The sequence below is a fragment of the Callospermophilus lateralis genome, chromosome 14 (assembly GCF_048772815.1).
Source record: "Callospermophilus lateralis isolate mCalLat2 chromosome 14, mCalLat2.hap1, whole genome shotgun sequence".
In the NCBI taxonomy this organism is placed as follows: domain Eukaryota; kingdom Metazoa; phylum Chordata; class Mammalia; order Rodentia; family Sciuridae; genus Callospermophilus; species Callospermophilus lateralis.
The window spans coordinates 80015140-80033154 of NC_135318.1; the positions used below are offsets into that span (position 1 = coordinate 80015140).

At 50.5% G+C, this 18015-nt stretch overlaps 1 protein-coding gene across 2 annotated transcripts in view; it reads left to right on the forward strand.

Moving 5' to 3' along the window:
• Nucleotides 1–18015, forward strand: part of Polr1a (RNA polymerase I subunit A) — a 58354-nt gene that overhangs the window by 26813 nt on the left and 13526 nt on the right. For both annotated transcript variants that reach the window (XM_076833634.2, XM_076833635.2), the window contains 8 exons: nucleotides 1655–1846; nucleotides 10964–11113; nucleotides 11924–12107; nucleotides 14479–14561; nucleotides 14669–14827; nucleotides 16029–16127; nucleotides 16677–16829; nucleotides 17845–17927. In XM_076833634.2, the coding sequence (XP_076689749.2) occupies nucleotides 1655–1846; nucleotides 10964–11113; nucleotides 11924–12107; nucleotides 14479–14561; nucleotides 14669–14827; nucleotides 16029–16127; nucleotides 16677–16829; nucleotides 17845–17927 (1103 nt within the window). The remainder of the gene's footprint in view (nucleotides 1–1654; nucleotides 1847–10963; nucleotides 11114–11923; nucleotides 12108–14478; nucleotides 14562–14668; nucleotides 14828–16028; nucleotides 16128–16676; nucleotides 16830–17844; nucleotides 17928–18015) is intronic.

Consider the following 18015-nt stretch of genomic DNA (forward strand, 5'->3'; position numbering starts at 1 on the left):
CTGAGGCTGGCCTTGGTTTGAAATCCTCCTGCTTAAGCCTCCCAAGTTGCCGGGATTATATGTGTACACCCCTGCATCCAGCTTTAATTTTATTTTGAGACAGGGTCTCTCTCAGTTGTTCAGTCTTGAACTTGTGATCTTTCTACCTCAGCCTCACAAACCGCTGGGATTACAGGCTTGACTAACACACCATGTAATCCAAATGGGATTACATGTACATCTTTAGCAATAGTTTTAATCCGCATTCCTCCTGAGAACTTGTGATTATTGTATTGAAGACCCTTTTAGTAATTTTCCAGTCATGTGTGAGTCTGCACTGAGAGAAGGCACTGTAGTTATGTTCTCACGTGTAACTCCTGATTATGTTCTTTACAAGGAAAAACAAAGAAAGTCTGTGTCTTCCCCCGAGGACTGCGGATAAGTCAAATGCATAATGTTGGTCTGGATTTTCCCCCAAGCCCAACAAGACTGTCTTTGGTGCGGGAGCGAAGGTTTCACTTGTGCTAGGAAGTCAGAGCCTTTTTGGAAGGGCCGTGTGCCCTGATCTTGCCTTACACCCTTGCGCCCGCGGCTCCTTCTCAGCTCATCTAGAATCATGGCTTTTGGGTTCTCTAGAACCCATCCCTGTCCTATTTAGATCCCTTGACAGTTGGTATGTGCAGTCAGATTCCTGTTGCTTCTCTGTAGGTGCAGTTCCGCCTTCGTTAGGAACTTGGCCATAATATTGGCTATGACTTAACAGTAATCAGATGAGAGGTCTTCAGAGCCGAGCTCAGGTTTCCTCAAGTTCCCGTAATCATGGGAAAGTCTGAAAGCTGCCTCTTCCTGATGTGCATGGTGACTTTTTGGCTTGAGTGTGCCTTCTGTTGTCATGCATGCGAGCCTGACAGGTGCAACCCAGGGCCTGGGGTCTCAAACACTCAAGTGTTGTGCCACCAGACTTTGGGCTTGATGAGGTCCCTGTTTGGGCCTCTGTTAGATTGTGGTCTGCAGGGCCCACCCTGAGCCACATGCAGCACTTTGGACATTGTGCAGGCAAGGCCCTCTGGCCCTACCCAGGACCTGCCTGGGCCCTAGCCTCCTGGCAGCGCCCTCTTCCACCCACCCACATTATGGCCTGTCCTGGGATTGCATCCCATGCCCATGGGACACATGTTGGTCAGTGTGTGCTTCCCGCCTGGCTGTTCCTTGTGTCTTACTTGATCCATGGAGTGGGCCCATGGGCCTCCATGTGTACAGTAGGCTCTCAGCAAATACTTGTTGCATGGATGATTGATAGGTAGGAGAACCATTTGTGTGAAAATACTAAAACAAAACCAAAGTAAAAAAACAAAATTGCAGCTACCAACAGCCAGACCAGATTTATGCATAAATGTCAAAAATGTGCTGGAGTAACTAGAACCACATGGTATTAGGCATTGAAGGCCTGGGGAGCTGAACAAGTTCTAAGTGGTTTTCACACAGGACAGTGGCCGACTGGCCAGAGCAGGAACCATCAGTGGTCACGGCTAAGGAAGCCTGGTACGGGCATGAGCAGGGTGTTATGGGAGTTACGGGTGGACTCTTTCTATCTAGAAGGTGGCTTCTGAGCCTGTGATTAAGAATTAGAGTTGGCTTGGAGTCCATCTTGTCCTTCTCGTGTTTTGGTTCACAGGATGGACAGCCATTGGCAGGTCTGATCCAGGATCACATGGTTTCGGGTGCAAACATGACCACTCGAGGTTGCTTTTTTACCCGGGAACAGTACGTGGAGTTGCTGTACCGAGGACTCACAGACAAAGCGGGGCGCGTGAAGCTTCTTCCTCCTGCCATCCTGAAGCCCTTTCCACTGTGGACCGGGAAGCAGGTAAGTGGAAGGAGTCGGTGTGGGTGAGAAAGGTGACCTTCCCGGAACAGTGGCAGGGAAGATGCCTGAGGCTGGGGTGTGGCTCAGCCTAGAGCGCTTGCCTAGCATGAAGGAGGCCCTGGGTTCCTTCCTCAGGGCCGCAAAACACAACAAACCAAAACCCTAAATCACTCTGTCTCTTCGTTTGGGATCCCTCAATCTGAGTGGTTTCTGACCTACTATAATCCAAACATGCTGGTCACAGCCACGTTGGTGGCAGCAGTGGTGACATTTGCTGGACGTGAGGAGAGCTTTGCTGAATTCGGTAGATGCCTCACCAGATTCACCTCTCATGGCCAACCTGCAGCTGGTGGTCTGCGGGAGGGAGATGGTGATCTCACACTTGGGAGACCAAAGACACTCATCCCGGACTTCCCAACTCCCAAGTGCCACATCATACTTCTCTGGAGGTGACCAAGTCACTGTGTGTGACACTAGGGTGAGACAGGTGTGTTTTCCACTCTTGGCTGGCCTCCGCCTTCAGCTGCCCGCCGGGCAGCTCCTGGCTTCTCCTCTGTATCCAGGGGTCAGGAGGGTGGTCTCTCCCGCCCTTCCTGCTCTCCGGAGGATCTCAGTGGGTGAGGTTCATCCTGGATACACTTCTGTTGGTCCTTGTTTGAGATTCTGTTAGATTCAGTTTGCTGCTGTTTTGTTCAGCATGGAGTTTGCATCTCTGTTCTTAAGGCTATTGGACAACAGTTGTCTTATATCTTTGTCTGGTTGTGGAGTCCCGGTATTAGGCGTCATAGAATAGTATCTGTTATTAAGTGTGCTGTTTTGGTATCTGGAGTCGGGTATCAGAGAATAAGTTGGGATGTGTTCCCTCTTCTGTTTTCTGTAAGAATTTGTGTAAAATTGATGTCATTTCTTCCTTAAATGCTTGTTGAAAATCACCGGCGTCAGCATCTGGCCCTAGAGCTTCTTTGTATGATGATTTTAACTTTAAAAAGAAAAGAAGTTTGTTTGACTTAGGTGTGGGAAGGATGTTTTATTGAACTCCTGTTTCTTTAATAGATTGCTGTTTTGAACACTTCTGCAAAAGTTTATGTACAGGGAATTGGACTCCTGATCAGGAAGCAGGACCTGGGGTCCGTCAGTGGTGGGTGCCTGCCTGACCTGTGTGAGAGAGGCCCCGGCTTTGTCTGCAGCACCACGGAACAGCCACGGGGCCACGGGGGCTGCTCTCCTGAATGGATTCTGGCTGCTGTTGTGGGGTCACTGGCACCAGAGCGGGGTCTCCAGGGGCTCAGGTCCAGCTTCTTGGCATCCAGAGCAAAGAATCGTGCAAGGTGCCAGAGACTGGCAGGCAGGGCAGAGGTTTACCAGAGGTAAAGGTAACACTGCGAGAGCAGAGTGGGTGGGGCTGTGAAGTGGTTCAAGGACCCACCTGCACAGTGGAGTTCGCTTTTATTGGGCTGTACTAGTGCCCCCCACCTGCTTCCCTTGGTGCACTTGGGGTTGATTGGCAGCTTGATTGACAGCTGAATTTTATGTAATTTCTACTACCCCTGCATAAGTTCCTTTTTCCTGTAGAAAATGGCACAGAAGGATAGCCAACTGCAATGCTAATAATACATTAACTAGCAATAAGTTAACCCTTGGACAGTCCCTTGGGCTGTTGTGCAAGCCCAAGACTAGAGGTCAAGTCCCCTTCTGGTCATCTGACTTCCTCACTTTAACCCCAGGAAGGGGCTTTAGGTGGATTGTTGGGAGGGTTCTGGGTGGAGCTGGGAGCCTCCTCCCCTTGTCCCACCTCCTACCCAACAATGGGAGTCAGTCTTTATAAAGGATGAGTTTGGGCTGCATGTGCCTTCTCCCCAGCCTCCAGAACTGGAAGGAAATCCATTCCTGTTCCTTAGGAATCCCCTGCCTGTGGTGTGTTGCAGCAGCACAGACTGGACCAGGACATGTGGCTATTTGGGCTTCTGTGTCTTCTTGAGTGAGCTTTCAAGGATTTGTACGCTCCGTCTGAGTCATTGAACTCACGGCATGAGGTTGTCTGTGGTGTCTCTTTGTCATCCTTTTCCATCTCTCTCACTCTGACATTGGTGGTGTGTCTTTCTCGGTTCCTGATGTGTCTGTCTAGGGTTTATCAGTTTTATTGCTTTAGAAGCACTGGTTTTTAGTTCCACTGACATCTCTGGCCTTCTGTTTTCTGGTTCACTGATTTCTCTCTGATCTTTATTAACTTTCATTTTGGCTTTGGGTTTCTACTCTTTTTCTAGTTATTTCAGATTGAAACTGAAGTCAATGATTTTAAGATCTTTTTTTTTAAATATAGACATTTTGTGAGTAAGTTTCCTACTTATATTCTGCTTAAGAGTCATTTCACAACTCGTGGTATATTAAAACCTTTGTCCACTTCAGAATACTTTCTAATTTCCCTTTTGATTTTTTTGACCATGAATTATTTTTAAGTACCATCTTTTGTTTTCAGATATTTAAGGATTTTCCCAGTATCTCAGTACTGAGTTCCAGTTTGATTGCTTTGTGGCCAGAGACCATACGTGTGATGATTTGAATTCTTTTAAATTTATTGAGACTTGAGTTAGGGGTTGAAAATGGTCTGTGAGTTTGCTGTGTCCCTGTTGACCGTGTGCTTCCTCGCCTGGTGTCCAGTGTCTTGAAAACCCATGCATATTCATGCTGCTGCTAGTTCTGAGGGAGGCTAAATCAGGTCACATGCTCTATCCTGACCGGTCATAGAGATTGAGTTAGCAGATTGGATGAGAAATTTTGCAGTTTGAAATTTTTGTACAGATCAGCATTTTCGGAGATTAGTGTTTTCCATAAGGATCAGGAAGTACTTATTTTTGGCTTTGCTGGCCATCTTCTGGGCTGCAGCTACTCAGGTCTGCCACTGTAACAGGAAAGCAGCCGAGAACAGTGTGGAAATGGAAGGACATGGCCATGACCCAGCTTAGCTTCATTTGCAGAAGCAGGTAGTGCAGTGGGTCACATCTGGCCTGGAGGCCATGGTTTGCAACTCCTGGCTTAGTTTGCCATTTGTGTTTGTCCCTCTATTATTCCTATTTATTTGTCTTTATTTTATAAGCCATCACATTATCTTGGAAGTCAGTGGATTTCTATGTAATTATTGTCTTGAATTTAATAGTATTTTGTTTAAAAATTAAGTAGTGTGTTCAAAATAGAACCAAACAGCGGACAGGGAATATATAGCCAAACCCACAGGTGATTCCTTCCCTGTGACTGGGAGTCTAACCTGAGACGACATCAGGCTGTGGGCAGGCTGCTTGGGAGAAGCAGAAAGCCAGCTTGCCTAGCACCAGAGCTGCCAGGTACGCACACCCCCTGCTGTGGTGCCAGCTGCTAGGAAGGCAATTCTGAGGGCTGTGGGTGGTGCCACAGGGCTCTCGGCACCCGCTGCAGCCTGCACGGGCACACAGGGAAAGCCTTGTGGGAAGAAGAGCCCAGCAGGCTGCCTTGGGGGGTCAGGGACAGCTTCTTTCTCTTTTTTAATATTTCTAGGTTGTGATGGTTACTTGAAACAACAAAATTAGAACACAGACTCATGCTTGCTTCCCCATTTCAGTGCCCGCCCCACCGGGAGGATGTCAGACTGTTTCTTTGCAGGTGGGTGAGAAAGGCAGGAGCACTTGCGTGGTGAGGATTCCTTCAGGGGCCAAGCGTTCTGCAGAGAAGGCCGGCTTGAAGTCAGGAAGGGAGAGCTGAGTTTATTCTGCAGCCCCATTTGTGGGTGTGGTGGCCTGCAGCCCTGTAATCAGTTGTTGGGGAAGCTGAGGCAGGAAGGTCCCAGGTTTAAGACAGCCTGGGCAATCTGCCTCAAACAAATGGACAGGACTGTAGGTGTGGCTCGGTGGCAGAGCACTGGGTTCAGTTCCCAGTGCCAAAAAAGGAAGGAAGGAAGAAAGAGCATCTGCAGGTCTCCGCAGCTCCCAGCAGGCAGCTGCATGAAGGGCACAGAGTGAGCCTTCCCCCGACTGTGTGAGGAAGTGTCCGGCACCCAGGCCAGCCCCAGCCTTCTTCTAGCTCCTGCGCAGCTGGGGCCGCGTCTGGAACCTGATGCGAGTGGAGTTGCATGGCTGGTCCTCCCTCTGAGCCACCCATGCCACTCGTGTGGTCACACACAGTGGGCTGTGGTTGTCCTTGCTTTGTAGTATCCCACATGTGCATGTGTCACCTGCATTTGTCCATCTTCCTTGGGTGGGTGGACATCTGGCCGTCTTCAGCTGGCCTTTCACACAGGGCTACTCGGAAACCCCAGCACATGTCTTGTTGGTGTCATTCAGAGGCAGACACCAGGGAACACAGCTGCTGGGTCAGAGGCCATCTCACTTTTCCAAAGTGCTTCAGAGAAACACTCACCAGCAGGACACGAAGCTTCTGGCTGCCCCATCCTCAGCAGAACTTGGCTTTACTGCTGGGTGGGGCTTGGGGATTGGACCTACTGGATTACCCGTCTGGATGAGGACATAGTGACATCTTCTCGTTTCTCCACGTGCTTAGTGGCCATTTGGATATCATCTTTTGTGAAGGGCCTGTTAGAGTCTTCTGCCTGTTCCCTATTCTGTCATTGTCTTATTGTAGGTAAAAGGCTTGTTGTCTGTCTGTGTGGGGTTCTTTGGTGCTAGAGATTGCACCAAGGTCCTCTTCCTTGCTAAGCATGAACCTGAGCTGTCTCCCAGGCCCAGGGAAGAGCTGTAAAACATGTATATTGGTGTCAGTCCGTTGCTAGATGCAGGGATTGGAAGCACCTACTTAATGGTTACCTTTCCCCTAGTTCTAATGGTGGGTTCTGTTACATTCCGTAGTCCCTGGACCTTGCACTCTGTGGCAGGACGGTTTGCCTGCCCCTGCACTGTCGCCCATAGCCTCATGGGTCCACCTGTCATGCCTGGCTCTGGAGTGAGGCAGGGTGGGGGGTCACTCCCTCCCGTGTTCGCTTGACGGCTATTGTTGAAAAGTCCTGCAGTGCTCCTCAGTGTCTCCTGGTCATGCACCAGACAGTGGTGTGGGTCAGTGCCAGACTCCGGCAGCTCCGCAGGTCTCGGCTGCGTTCACTGTGCCACGCTACCTTCGTGGCTCTAGCTGGATGTGAAATCTAGCTAGAGAAGGGTTTCCTTCTAGAAGAACGGTTTCCTTTCTCGCCGCATCCTCGCCTGCATTTGTTATTTTTGATTGGTTGGTTAATAGCCACGTAACTAGAGTAAAATGGAATCTCATTGTAGTTTTGGTTTGCTTTTCCCTGATGGCTGAAGATATGGAGTACATTTTCACATGTTTATTTGCCATTTGTATTATTCCTTTTGAGAAGCATGTATTGAGGTCATTTTTTGGTTGGATTACTTGTGTTTTGTTGCTTATTGTGTGTGTGGTTTAATATTTTGGGGGTTTTTTTTGCATATTCTAGATGGGAACCCTCATCAGATAATTGGCAGCCACCTCCTGTGCTGCAGGCTGTCTCTTTTTTTTGATCGTTTCTTTTGTGTGCAGAAGCTTTACAGTTGGCTGTGTTCCCATTTGTCAATTCTTGCTTTATTTCCTGTGCTGTTGGAGCCCTACCCAGGCAGCGTGGCCTGTGCTGCTGTCTTGGAGTGTCCCCGTGTTCCCCTAGTAGTTTTCAGAGTTCCAGGTCTGCATTAAGGTCTTTGATCCATTCAGGTTGCCTTCTGTACAGGGTGAGAGAGAGAGTGTAGATAACCAGTTTGCCCAACACCATTTGTTGATGAGATAGTTGTTTCTCCCAAGTGTATACTTGGCATCTTTGTGAGGAATCAGTTGACTGAAAATGCATGGATGTCTTTATGGGTCCTCTGTTCTGTTCGATTGGTTTGTGTGTCTGTTTCTGTGCCAAGAGCATGCTGTGTTTGAAACTGTGGCTTTGTGGTATGTCTTGAAATCAGGGATTTTGATGCCTCCAGCTTTGCTCTTTTTGCTCAGGATTGCATTGGCTATCTAGAATCTTTTGGGCTTCCATGTGTATTGTTAGGATTATTGGTAATTTGGGGATTGCTTTGAATCCAGGTAGTTTTGGATAGTATAGCTATATAGTAGTGATTCTACCAATCTTTTCCACCTTTTGGTGTCCAGTTTCTTTCTTCAGTGTTTTGTAGTTTGATTTTAAAGATCTTTCACATCCTTAGGTTTATTGCTAGTTGTGTGTGTGTGTCTTTTGCAAATGGGAATACTTTTCTTGATTCCTTTCTCAGTGAATTCATTACTGGCATAGAGATAAGCTACTGAATTTCATATGTTGATTTTATATCCTGCTACTCTATTGAACTTACCAGTTTTAGTAGTGGTGGAGTTTTTAGGGTTCTCTATGTGTAGAGTCCTATCTGCAGAGAGGGGAACCTTGACTCCTTCTTTTCCTATTTAATACCTTTTATTTCCCTGCCTTGACTCATTGCTCTGGCTGAGTAAGACAGGTCAGAGTGGAGCCTGGCCTTGTTCCTGAGCTTAGGGGAAAGGCTGCTTCCCCTTCACTTGTGCTGTCTGTGCACTTGTCCTCCATGGCCTTTCTCACGTGGAGCCGTGACCTTGCTTACTAACTTTGTCATGGAGGATGTTAAATTTTACCAGGTGATTTCTTTGCATCTTTTTTTTTTTTTTTTTTTTGATAAACGTGATTTTTGTTCTTGATTTTTTTTTTTTTTAATGTTCTCTGTTACATTTATTGATTTCCGTATGTTGAGTCCTAAAAATCCTTGCATCCCTGGAATGAAACCAACTTCATCATGGTATGTGATCTTTTGAATGTGCACTTGAATCCAATTTGCATGTATTTTATTGAGGATTTTTGAGTCTGTGTTCATCAGGGGTATTTGTGTGTAGTTTTCATTTTTCATGTCCTTGTCTGGTTTCAATAGCAGGGTAATGCTAGCATCATGGAGTGAGCTTGGTTCCTTCCCTTTTTTCTTTTTCTTTTTCTTTTTTTTTTTTAAAGAGAGAGGGAGAGAGAGAGAGAGAATTTTAATATTTATTTTTTAGTTATCGGCGGACACAACATCTTTGTTTTGTATGTGGTGCTGAGGATCGAACCCGGGCCGCACGCATGCCAGGTGAGCGTGCTACCGCTTGAGCCACATCCCCAGCCCGTTTCTTTTTTTTTTAATATTTATTTTTTAGTTGTAGGTGGACACAATACCTTTATTTTATTTTTATGTGGTGCTGAGGATTGCACCCAGTATCTTACACATGCTAGGCTGCCACTGAACCACAATCCCAGTCCCTGGTTCATTCCCTTTCTGTTATATTTCCTCAAAACAAAACAAAACAAAACACTTGCTAAAATTCAGCAGAGAAGCTGTCTGGTCTATTCCTGGGCTTTTCTTTGTTGAGAGACTTTTTATTTTGATGCAATCTCATTCGTTATTGGTCTACTTAGGTTTTTTTGTTTGGTTGGTTTTTAGAGATAGTTTTTAGTTGTAGATAGACATAATATCTTTATTTTGATTGTTTGTTTATGTGGTGCTGAGGCTTGAACCCAGTGCCCCACACGTGCCAGGCAAGCACTCACCACTGGGCCACAGTCACGGCCCTTCCTGAGCGTTTTTAATACTCTCTCGGTTCAATTTCAGAGGTCCTACATGTACAGAAATTTGTTCATTTCTTCTAGATTTTTCCAATTTATTGGCACTTATTTTTCAATATATCTTGAATTTCTGTGGTATAGTGTCTCCTTTGACATCTCTAATTTACTTACTTGGATCTTTGTTTTGGTTACTTTAGCTAAAGGCTTGTCAATTTCGTCTTTCCAGAGAACCAACTCTTTGTTTCATTTATGCTTTTTTTATTGTTGTTGGTTTTTGGTTTTGATATGTTGTACTTTCATTTTCATTTGATCCAAGGGATTTTTAAATTTCCCCTTTGACTTCTTCAGTGATCCTCTATTCGTTCAAAAGTATGTTGATCAGTCTCCACGTGTTTGTATGATTTCTGAATTTTTCTTGCTGTTGATTTCTCATTTTATTCCATTGTGATAGAGGAGATGAGGCGTGTGCTTTCAGTTTCTTTGAATTTGGTAAGACTTGCTCTGTGAACTAATATGTGGTCTATTCTGGACAGAGCCCCATGTGCTGACGGAGATCATGTGAATTCTGCAGCTGTCAGATGAGGTAGTCTGTCAATGTCTGTTAAATCCACTTGATCTAGAGTGTAATTTAACTCTGCTTATTCTGTTGTTTTCTTAGTTTTGCCTGGTGAGAGTGGGGTGTTGAAGTCACTGCAATTGCAGTGTTGGGGCCTGTCTCTATTAGGTCTCTTTGTATTTATTTATAAAACTGGGTGTCCAACATTCAGTTCATACAAACTATAATTGTATCTTCTGGATTAATTGTTCACTTGAACAATGTATAGCAACTGTTTATCTCTTTTGATTTTGTCTTAAAGTCTCTTTTATCAGATATAAGTATAATTACACCTGCTTGTTTTCAGATTCTGTTTGCTTGGAATATCATTTTCTATTCTTTCTTTTTCAATCTATATATGTCTTGAGTCTTGAATTTTTTTAATATTTATTTTTTAGTTGTAATTAGACACATTACCTTTATTTTATTTATTCATTTTTATGTGGTTCTGAGAATTGACCCAGGACCTTGTACGTGTTAGGCAAGAACTCTATGGCTCAGCCACAACCCCAGCCCCAATTTTTTTTAATCCATTCAGCTGATATATCTTTTTAAATTGGAGAATTGAGACCCCTTACATTCATTTATTACTGAAAGGTATATCCTTGTTCCTGATATATTACTGACTTTCTCCTGGTTGTCTGAATATTCTTTGTTCATTTCTTCCTTTCATTCCTCTTTGGAGTTTAGTGACCTACTGTATTGGCAGTGTCACTCCTGCCGGGCCCTGCTTCTACCCTCACGCACTCTTTGCTCTCCCCTTTCTTCCTTTGGCCTGCTGGGGAGTCTGGTTCAAGTGCAGGGGCTGCTTGGTGTTTCATCTCCTCTCATGTGTCGTTGGGCGAGTCCGGGGTAACCTGTGCCCTGGAGGGGAGCTGCCTCTCGCCTGCCTGAGAGCAGCACTTGTGGTTGCAGGCCTACAGGGCCTAGCTTCTCTTCTACCCTCAGCCTTCCCCTTTTCCTCCAGGTCGTGTCAACACTGCTCATAAACATAATCCCCGAGGACTACATCCCACTGAACTTGTCCGGAAAGGCAAAAATCAGCGGGAAAGCCTGGGTGAAGGAGACTCCTCGGCCTGTTCCTGGCTTTAACCCTGACTCCATGTGCGAGTCCCAGGTAGGGCGCCCTCGGTGCAGGTTGGAGACCCCCCCCCCCCCCAAGGCTGAGACAGAAGTGGAGGCACGCTCATGGGAGTGCCACCTGCCTCAGGAGCCGAGGGCTGTGCCCAGGGTGCTGTCCACCATTGCTTTGGGCAGGATCCAGAGTGTCTCTACCATCTAGCCTGCAGTGTGCGCCCACTGGTGTGAACCAGCCAAGCTTGGAGACGCAGAGCCCAGGTTTCCCTCAAGACCACTTAAGAAAGTTGAATGCTCTGAGGTCCCAACACCCCAGCTGCAAGCCTCATGACAGGGTCAAGAGGCCTCCCAGGGCAGTGAAACCTGGGTGCCCCATGCTGGTTCAAGAGAGCAGGCCAGTGGAACATGCCCACAGCCACTGCATGTCACCGGTGGGCTTCATGGTGCTAGGACTCTTTTTCTTGTAATTAGCTTCTAACCCTTTAGCCCTGCTCCATGAGAGTGCAGATTCGGGTTGAGAGGATACTCCAAGGGTTTTGTTCTTGCCCAAAGGGTTCCAGGGAAGTGCTAGGGAGGGATACCTAAGCCCTGCTCCCAGCGGCCACGTAGCAGCTCTGGTTCTCATTTCCACGCACTTGACCTCAGTACAGGGTGGGAGAGCAGGGACACTGAGTACATTGGAAAGTGTGTGTGTGCGGTCCCTGGAGAAAACTTCAGCAACTGCTGGTGTGTTTGCCTCCTGTTCCCTGAGGGATTCGAGGCAGGTTACCAAGAGGCACCCAGCTGGAGGGAGGCTAGTGCCGTCAGAAGGGCACGTGGAGATGTCCCTGCAACCTAGTGCTTCCCACAGGTGCTAATCCGCGACGGGGAGCTGCTCTGCGGAGTGCTGGACAAGGCGCACTATGGGAGCTCCGCCTATGGCCTGGTGCACTGCTGCCACGAGGTCTATGGGGGCGAGACCAGCGGCAGGGTCCTCACCTGCCTGGCCCGGCTCTTCACCGCCTACCTGCAGCTTTACCGAGGCTTCACCCTGGGTGAGCCTGGCCCCCCCACCCATAGCCACGACGGGTCAGCCACTTCTGCCCTGGCCCTCCCTGCAGCTTGCTCCCCTGGGCCTTTCCTGCCCTCACACCCTCTTGGACTCCCTCGGCCCTCCCTGTGCTGAGGGCTTTCCTGTTAGTGGTCTCCTGTGGCTGGGAACTCCACTGGGGTAGGCGGGTCTGCTGACCCTGAGCCCAGTGTGTCTTGGAAGCAAGAGGCACTGTCGTGGGGAGTTGGCTCTGACACAGGAAACAGGTGTGCTGTTTCTCTGCACTGCCATCCTGTCTCTGGAGTGGATGGCAGTGGAGGGGCCCGGGGATGCCGTGGTGGGCTCCGCTGTGGCAGAGGGAGGCGCTCTGCTTCCTTGGCTTGCTCAGTGCAGATGTGCTCCACAGGCTGCTACAGGGGCTCAGCCCTGGGCCTGTAGTGGGGCGGCGCAGCACCAGTTCACTCTTCAGTCACGTGTTTCACGTGGAACGGCTTAAACGTGTAATGTCCATAGGTGGGAACACAACACCCCGCTTCCATTTGCAAGGAAACACATTAGTATCAACTTGAAGTGTATCTTCGTAGACTTTTTTCCAGTGCAGATATATTCAGAGGAAATGAAACGCTTTACTACATACTGTCCTGTAATCTAGTCCCTCAATACCATCACTCCAAATATATTTTAAAATGACCTTTGGGGTCAACTATTATCAATCCACACCCTCATGACTAGTGACTACAAGTCATTCCTTTAGTGTGGATGTTTACTTGTTTTTCAGTATTTGAGGGATATTGGTTCCAAGCTGCTGCCCCCCCATAGCAAAATCCACAGATGCTCCTCATGTGCAGTGGTGTCGTGTTTCCATATAACCTACGTGCATCCTCCCCTAGACTTGAAACCGTCTCAGAGTTCAGATACCTCCTGCTGCGTAAGTGTCATCTGAATAGCTGTTAGGCTGCTTTGGAAGCCTCTGTGTCTGTTCCTATAGGTGTAATTATTTCTTTCTCAGATATTTGTGGTTGCAGCTGGTGGAGGCCACAGAACTCAGAGGCTGGGCTGTCCTGTGGGGTGATTATGCCATCCCTGTCACCATACATTTAGGCTGGTGTGAGACCCTGGGACAGGTGTCTGGGCCCATACGTCCAGTTGATCTATCAGAATGAGGATTGCAAATTGCTGGTCTGCCTGAGCTGAGAGGCACCGTCCCCGTCCTGGTTCTTGTGATGGGCTGGTCACCCTCTTCTCATTGGAAACTATACTGGAGGCCCCAGGGTCTCCAGGAAGGTACAGCGCGAAGCCTTGGAACCCGTTTCATCCAGTGGCCTGGCACAAGTAGGACTGTCTGCTGACTAGAGAATTAAGAGCTCTCCGGGTGGAAGCTGCAGCCAAGGGCCAGGCCAGCAGCCCTGTTTGGCTTGACATAGAACACAGCTATGCGGTGACCACACATGCTAGAGACCTATTGGGGACAGGGCTCTGGGTGGGTGGGCCATCTGTCGCCTGGGCAGGGTGGCCTGGAGAACCCATAGCAGGCCCACTCCTTGTCATGGCTTCTTGAAGTATGTGTCCCTCCCCACCCACTCGGGTTCTCTGCACACCCTCGTGTCTCGGGCTTCGTGTCTCCAGGCTCCGTGATTCAAGTCCTCAGGTCTCAGGCCCCTGTGTCTCTGGCCCATGTGTCTCAGGTCCTCAGGTCTCAGGCCACCAGGTCTCATGTCTCAGGCCTCCGGGTCTCAAGCCATCACATCAGACTTTGCAGACATCTGAGCCCAGTTCTGAGTGGTCAGTGTTTGCCTTCCTGTTCGGATGTTGGCCGGGGGACTCTGGGGTCCTGCTGCACTTACAGGTGGAGGCAAAATGTGGTAAAGTCGGCAGCGAGCTCTACCGGTGTGACAGCTCTATAGCCCATGGGCCCTAGGGTAGACCTGAGTGAAATCACCAGCTTTGGCCTCCTGAGGTTGCTGTGGCAGGGATGGGGGAGCCTGGTTTAGGCTAGACACTCTGTGCCTGCACACCACAGTCACCATACAAGTGGCCTGGGACATGAGGCTGCTGGGTATCCTTGTGGAGATATTCCCAACCCTTCCCTCTGCCCCTAAACCTAGCTTCCTATCCCAAACCCCCTCATGTCCTTGTAACAGGGACTTACTGGGTGATAGCACAAGAGTGGGTGTCTACAAGCACAAGTTGGGGACTCAAGTCTCAGCCTGTTTTGTCACTCATGAGAAAAAGATGATAAGGTCGGAGATAGTGGCGATCTGAGATGCCATGAGCCCAGCGCTCCTGTGTCTGGCCTTGGCCCAGAACATCCCCCAGTTCACGGGCTGGGAGAGGCTGGGCTCATCCACCCTGAGCATGTTTGTTTCATGTCACAGGTGTGGAAGACATTTTGGTTAGGCCAAAGGCGGATGTGAAGAGATGTAGGATCATTGAGGAATCCACCCACTGTGGGCCCCAGGTAAGTGGGGTGGGAGGCCATGGCCTGCCCTTGGGCCAGAGTCCTGCAGAATGAAACCCACACCTCCTCATCTGACTGCATCCCCGCCATGTCCTCACTTCCTTTAGGCTGTCCGGGCTGCACTAAACCTGCCAGAAGCCGCGTCATGTGATGAGGTCCGAGGGAAGTGGCAGGATGCCCATCTGGGCAAGGACCAGAGGGATTTTAACATGATCGATCTGAAGTTCAAGGAGGAGGTGAACCGCTATAGCAATGAGATTAACAAGGTCAGCCTGGAGGTGCATGGACTGTCCCCACTTGTTTGAATGCTTTTTTTTTTTTTTTAATTCCATTTGGTTGTCATTCAGGATTCTTTGGGGCAGATGGCTGTTTAAGAGGTGACTGGTTAGGATTTGAGGTGGGATGGCAAATCCATTGTTTGAAGAGCCCGGGACCATGTCCTGCCTCCCTGGTAGGCCTGGGAAGGCCTTGGACTGGCGTTGAGAGGGACTGACTTGTGCAGTATTTCTTATGGAGTGAGGACATCGAAGGGATCTGAAGGGGGGCTCTCCTGTGGGCCGCGGCAGGTGGACGTGCAGGGTGCGGCAGCGCCAGAGAGAAGCCTGCTCCAGGTCCGACTGCTCAGTGCTCACATGTGCCCACAGGCGCATGTGGGGCAGTCTGCTTGGGGCCTGGCCTGGAAGTCGACATGAGGAGCAGGAGCTCGTGCACAGGAAGCCATACCAGTCCCCTGGCAGTCGGGCTGTGGCCCGGCTCCCTGGCCCTGCAGCAAGGAAGAGACGAGGCCTACCCCAGCTCACACCAGCCTTGTCTGTGGGGCCCTGCACACGAGAGGTGGTATTCTGGGCGCCTTCAGCAGGACCAGGGCCAGGAGGCGCAGCTCCCTGACTGAGAAGGCTGGGCTGGAGGACTTATCGTCAGAAGTGGCCATGGGTGGCTTATTGTCCCCACCTCCTGTCCTTCCTGTTTTTCCCACCCAGGCTCTGCCCCTCTATGTTGGACTGGGTTTCAGGTGCCCTTGGCATCTTCCCATGTCCCCTCCTGTGAATCTGCCAGCATCTGCTGGCCGTGGAGCCATAGTCAGGCTCCCCACTGGGTGCTCGTGTGGACACAGTATGACACTAGTGGTCTACCTGGTGGTGAGGACTGAGTCGGCCTAGCAGGGCATCGCCTCAATTTTATGCCCACCTAGTACCTTTTTAGAGCCACCAGCTGATGGCACCTCCTCCTGCTTCTCTTTGACCAGTGAATGGAGCTCGCCACTCCTGTCTGGGGATGTGAGGCGGCCAAGGGCCGAGGTGGGGGCAGCATGGGGGTGGAAGCCCACTGAGGCTTCCCCTGCCCTGGGCAGGGCATGGCCTGTGCCTGGCATGTGTTCCAGCAGATGGCCTCCGCTCCAGGGCCCACCTGACCTCGGGGCTGGGGCAGGAGGTGGAGGAACCCTGATGCGCCTGCTTCCCTCCACAGGCGTGTATGCCTCTTGGCCTGCACAGGCAGTTCCCAGAGAACAACCTGCAGATGATGGTGCAGTCAGGGGCCAAAGGGTCAACTGTGAACACGATGCAGGTAGGCACAGAGGGCAGGCTGTTGGCAGTGGGTGGCTCCACATTCCACATAGTACGTGGTGAGACTGAAGGAGTGAGATACAGAGCAGCGACTCGTCACACACAAACACACCACTCCTGACAGATCATAAGCTGAGTCCCCTTCAAAAACCCGAACTTGAGTGGGTCCTGCAGCACCCTGTCCCTGGGTGAGTGGCGAGCAGCAGGAGGGTGAAGTGGCCAAGGGCCCTCCAGAAGGCCCAGTCGGTGGGGAAGCCCCAGCACTGCGCCCTCATGGCACGTGCCCTCAGCCAACACCTCCATTGCCTGAGGTTCCCTGGACCTAGGGTGAGGGTCACAGTGCACTGCTGCTTCCTGCACTTCCCACCAGCACCCCAGACCCTCCACATGCAGTGGTGATTCTGGTGGCGGCTTCCTTCCCAGCCTTACTCCTTCCATGAGCCCAGATGTCTACCTCAGTCAGGAGAAGGGGACTCAGCTGCCATGTTTTGAGGTGGCAGCTTCCCGGGTGTCCCGCCCCGTCCTGAGTCGGCCTTATCTCCTTCCCCAGATCTCATGCCTGCTGGGACAGATCGAGCTAGAGGGGCGGAGGCCCCCACTGATGGCGTCCGGCAAGTCGCTACCCTGCTTCGAGCCCTACAGGTTCACCCCCAGGGCTGGCGGCTTCGTAACTGGGAGGTTCCTCACCGGCATTCAGCCCTCTGTATGTGTGGGTTTCCCGTGTGCCATCTCCTTATTCTAGACTCAGTGCCGAGTGACCTGGGCCCCAACCATGGCTTTACATGAGAGTGGCCAAAGACAATGTCAGGCTGCTTGCTGCCTGCCCACCAGACCTGAGGGCCCAGAGGACCCGACCTTTGGGGGGGGCAGAACTTAGCCCAGTAGAGGCATGCCCATAATGAGGAGGTGCCCAGGACGGCCACACAGCCTCTCCAATCCTCTCGGCTGCCATAAGAGCTGGAGGAGGGGGCCTCTGTCTTCCCAGGAGCCTGGGCTACCACAGGGAACCACATGCAGGTTCGTTGCACAAAGCCCCCGTACCTCCCTGGGCTCTTTCACGGCGGGAGGTGCTGGCCAGGGAACATGCCCAGTACTCCTCTGGAAGGGAAGCTCCCTCTGCTCCCCACCTCAGTGGAGCAGCTTTGGGTGTTAGTGCCTTTCAATCCCCTTGTGTCAGGCCACCAGGGCAGACCGCCATCCAGTGCCAATCATCCAAGGCCACGGAGGCCCCCAGGCTCTCCTGGCCATCATGGTCTCTGGTGATGGATGTTGGAGGCTCTTGTAGGCTGCAGCCCCGAGCGCTTACAGAGTCCTCCTAGTGGGCCAGCATTGCTGTATGTGACAGAGTAGGAGGGGGGTCAGGAAGCCACTGCCTTCCCCAGCTCCTGCGGGGTGGGCTGAGGACAGCGGTGATGAGCTGTGACTGTGGGCTGCTTCCAGAAGCTTGGAGCATGCCACACCGCACTGTTTGCCTATTGGGGTGGAAGGTAGAGCGGACGTGGGGCAGACAGTGCCAAGTAGGATGTGGGGTCCTGTCCTGAGGATGGGAGCTGATGCTTCTGATCCTGCCCTGGGCAGGAAGAAGCAGAGGCCACTGGAGCTGTCCAGTGTCAAGAGCCCTGGAGGCTGGGGAAGGAGAGAGACACCCATCAGGAAAGGCCGCGGGTCCCCAAGCGCACGTTCAGTACCTGTGGTGTTCCTGTCCCACTTTCCCGCAGGAGTTCTTCTTTCACTGTATGGCGGGGCGTGAGGGCCTGGTGGACACAGCAGTCAAGACCAGCCGCTCCGGCTATCTGCAGAGGTGAGAACCGTGTGCCTACGGCAGGGCCTGCATCCCAGGGCCTTGCTTCCACCTTCAAGGACGATTCTTGGGATCATGACAACTTTTT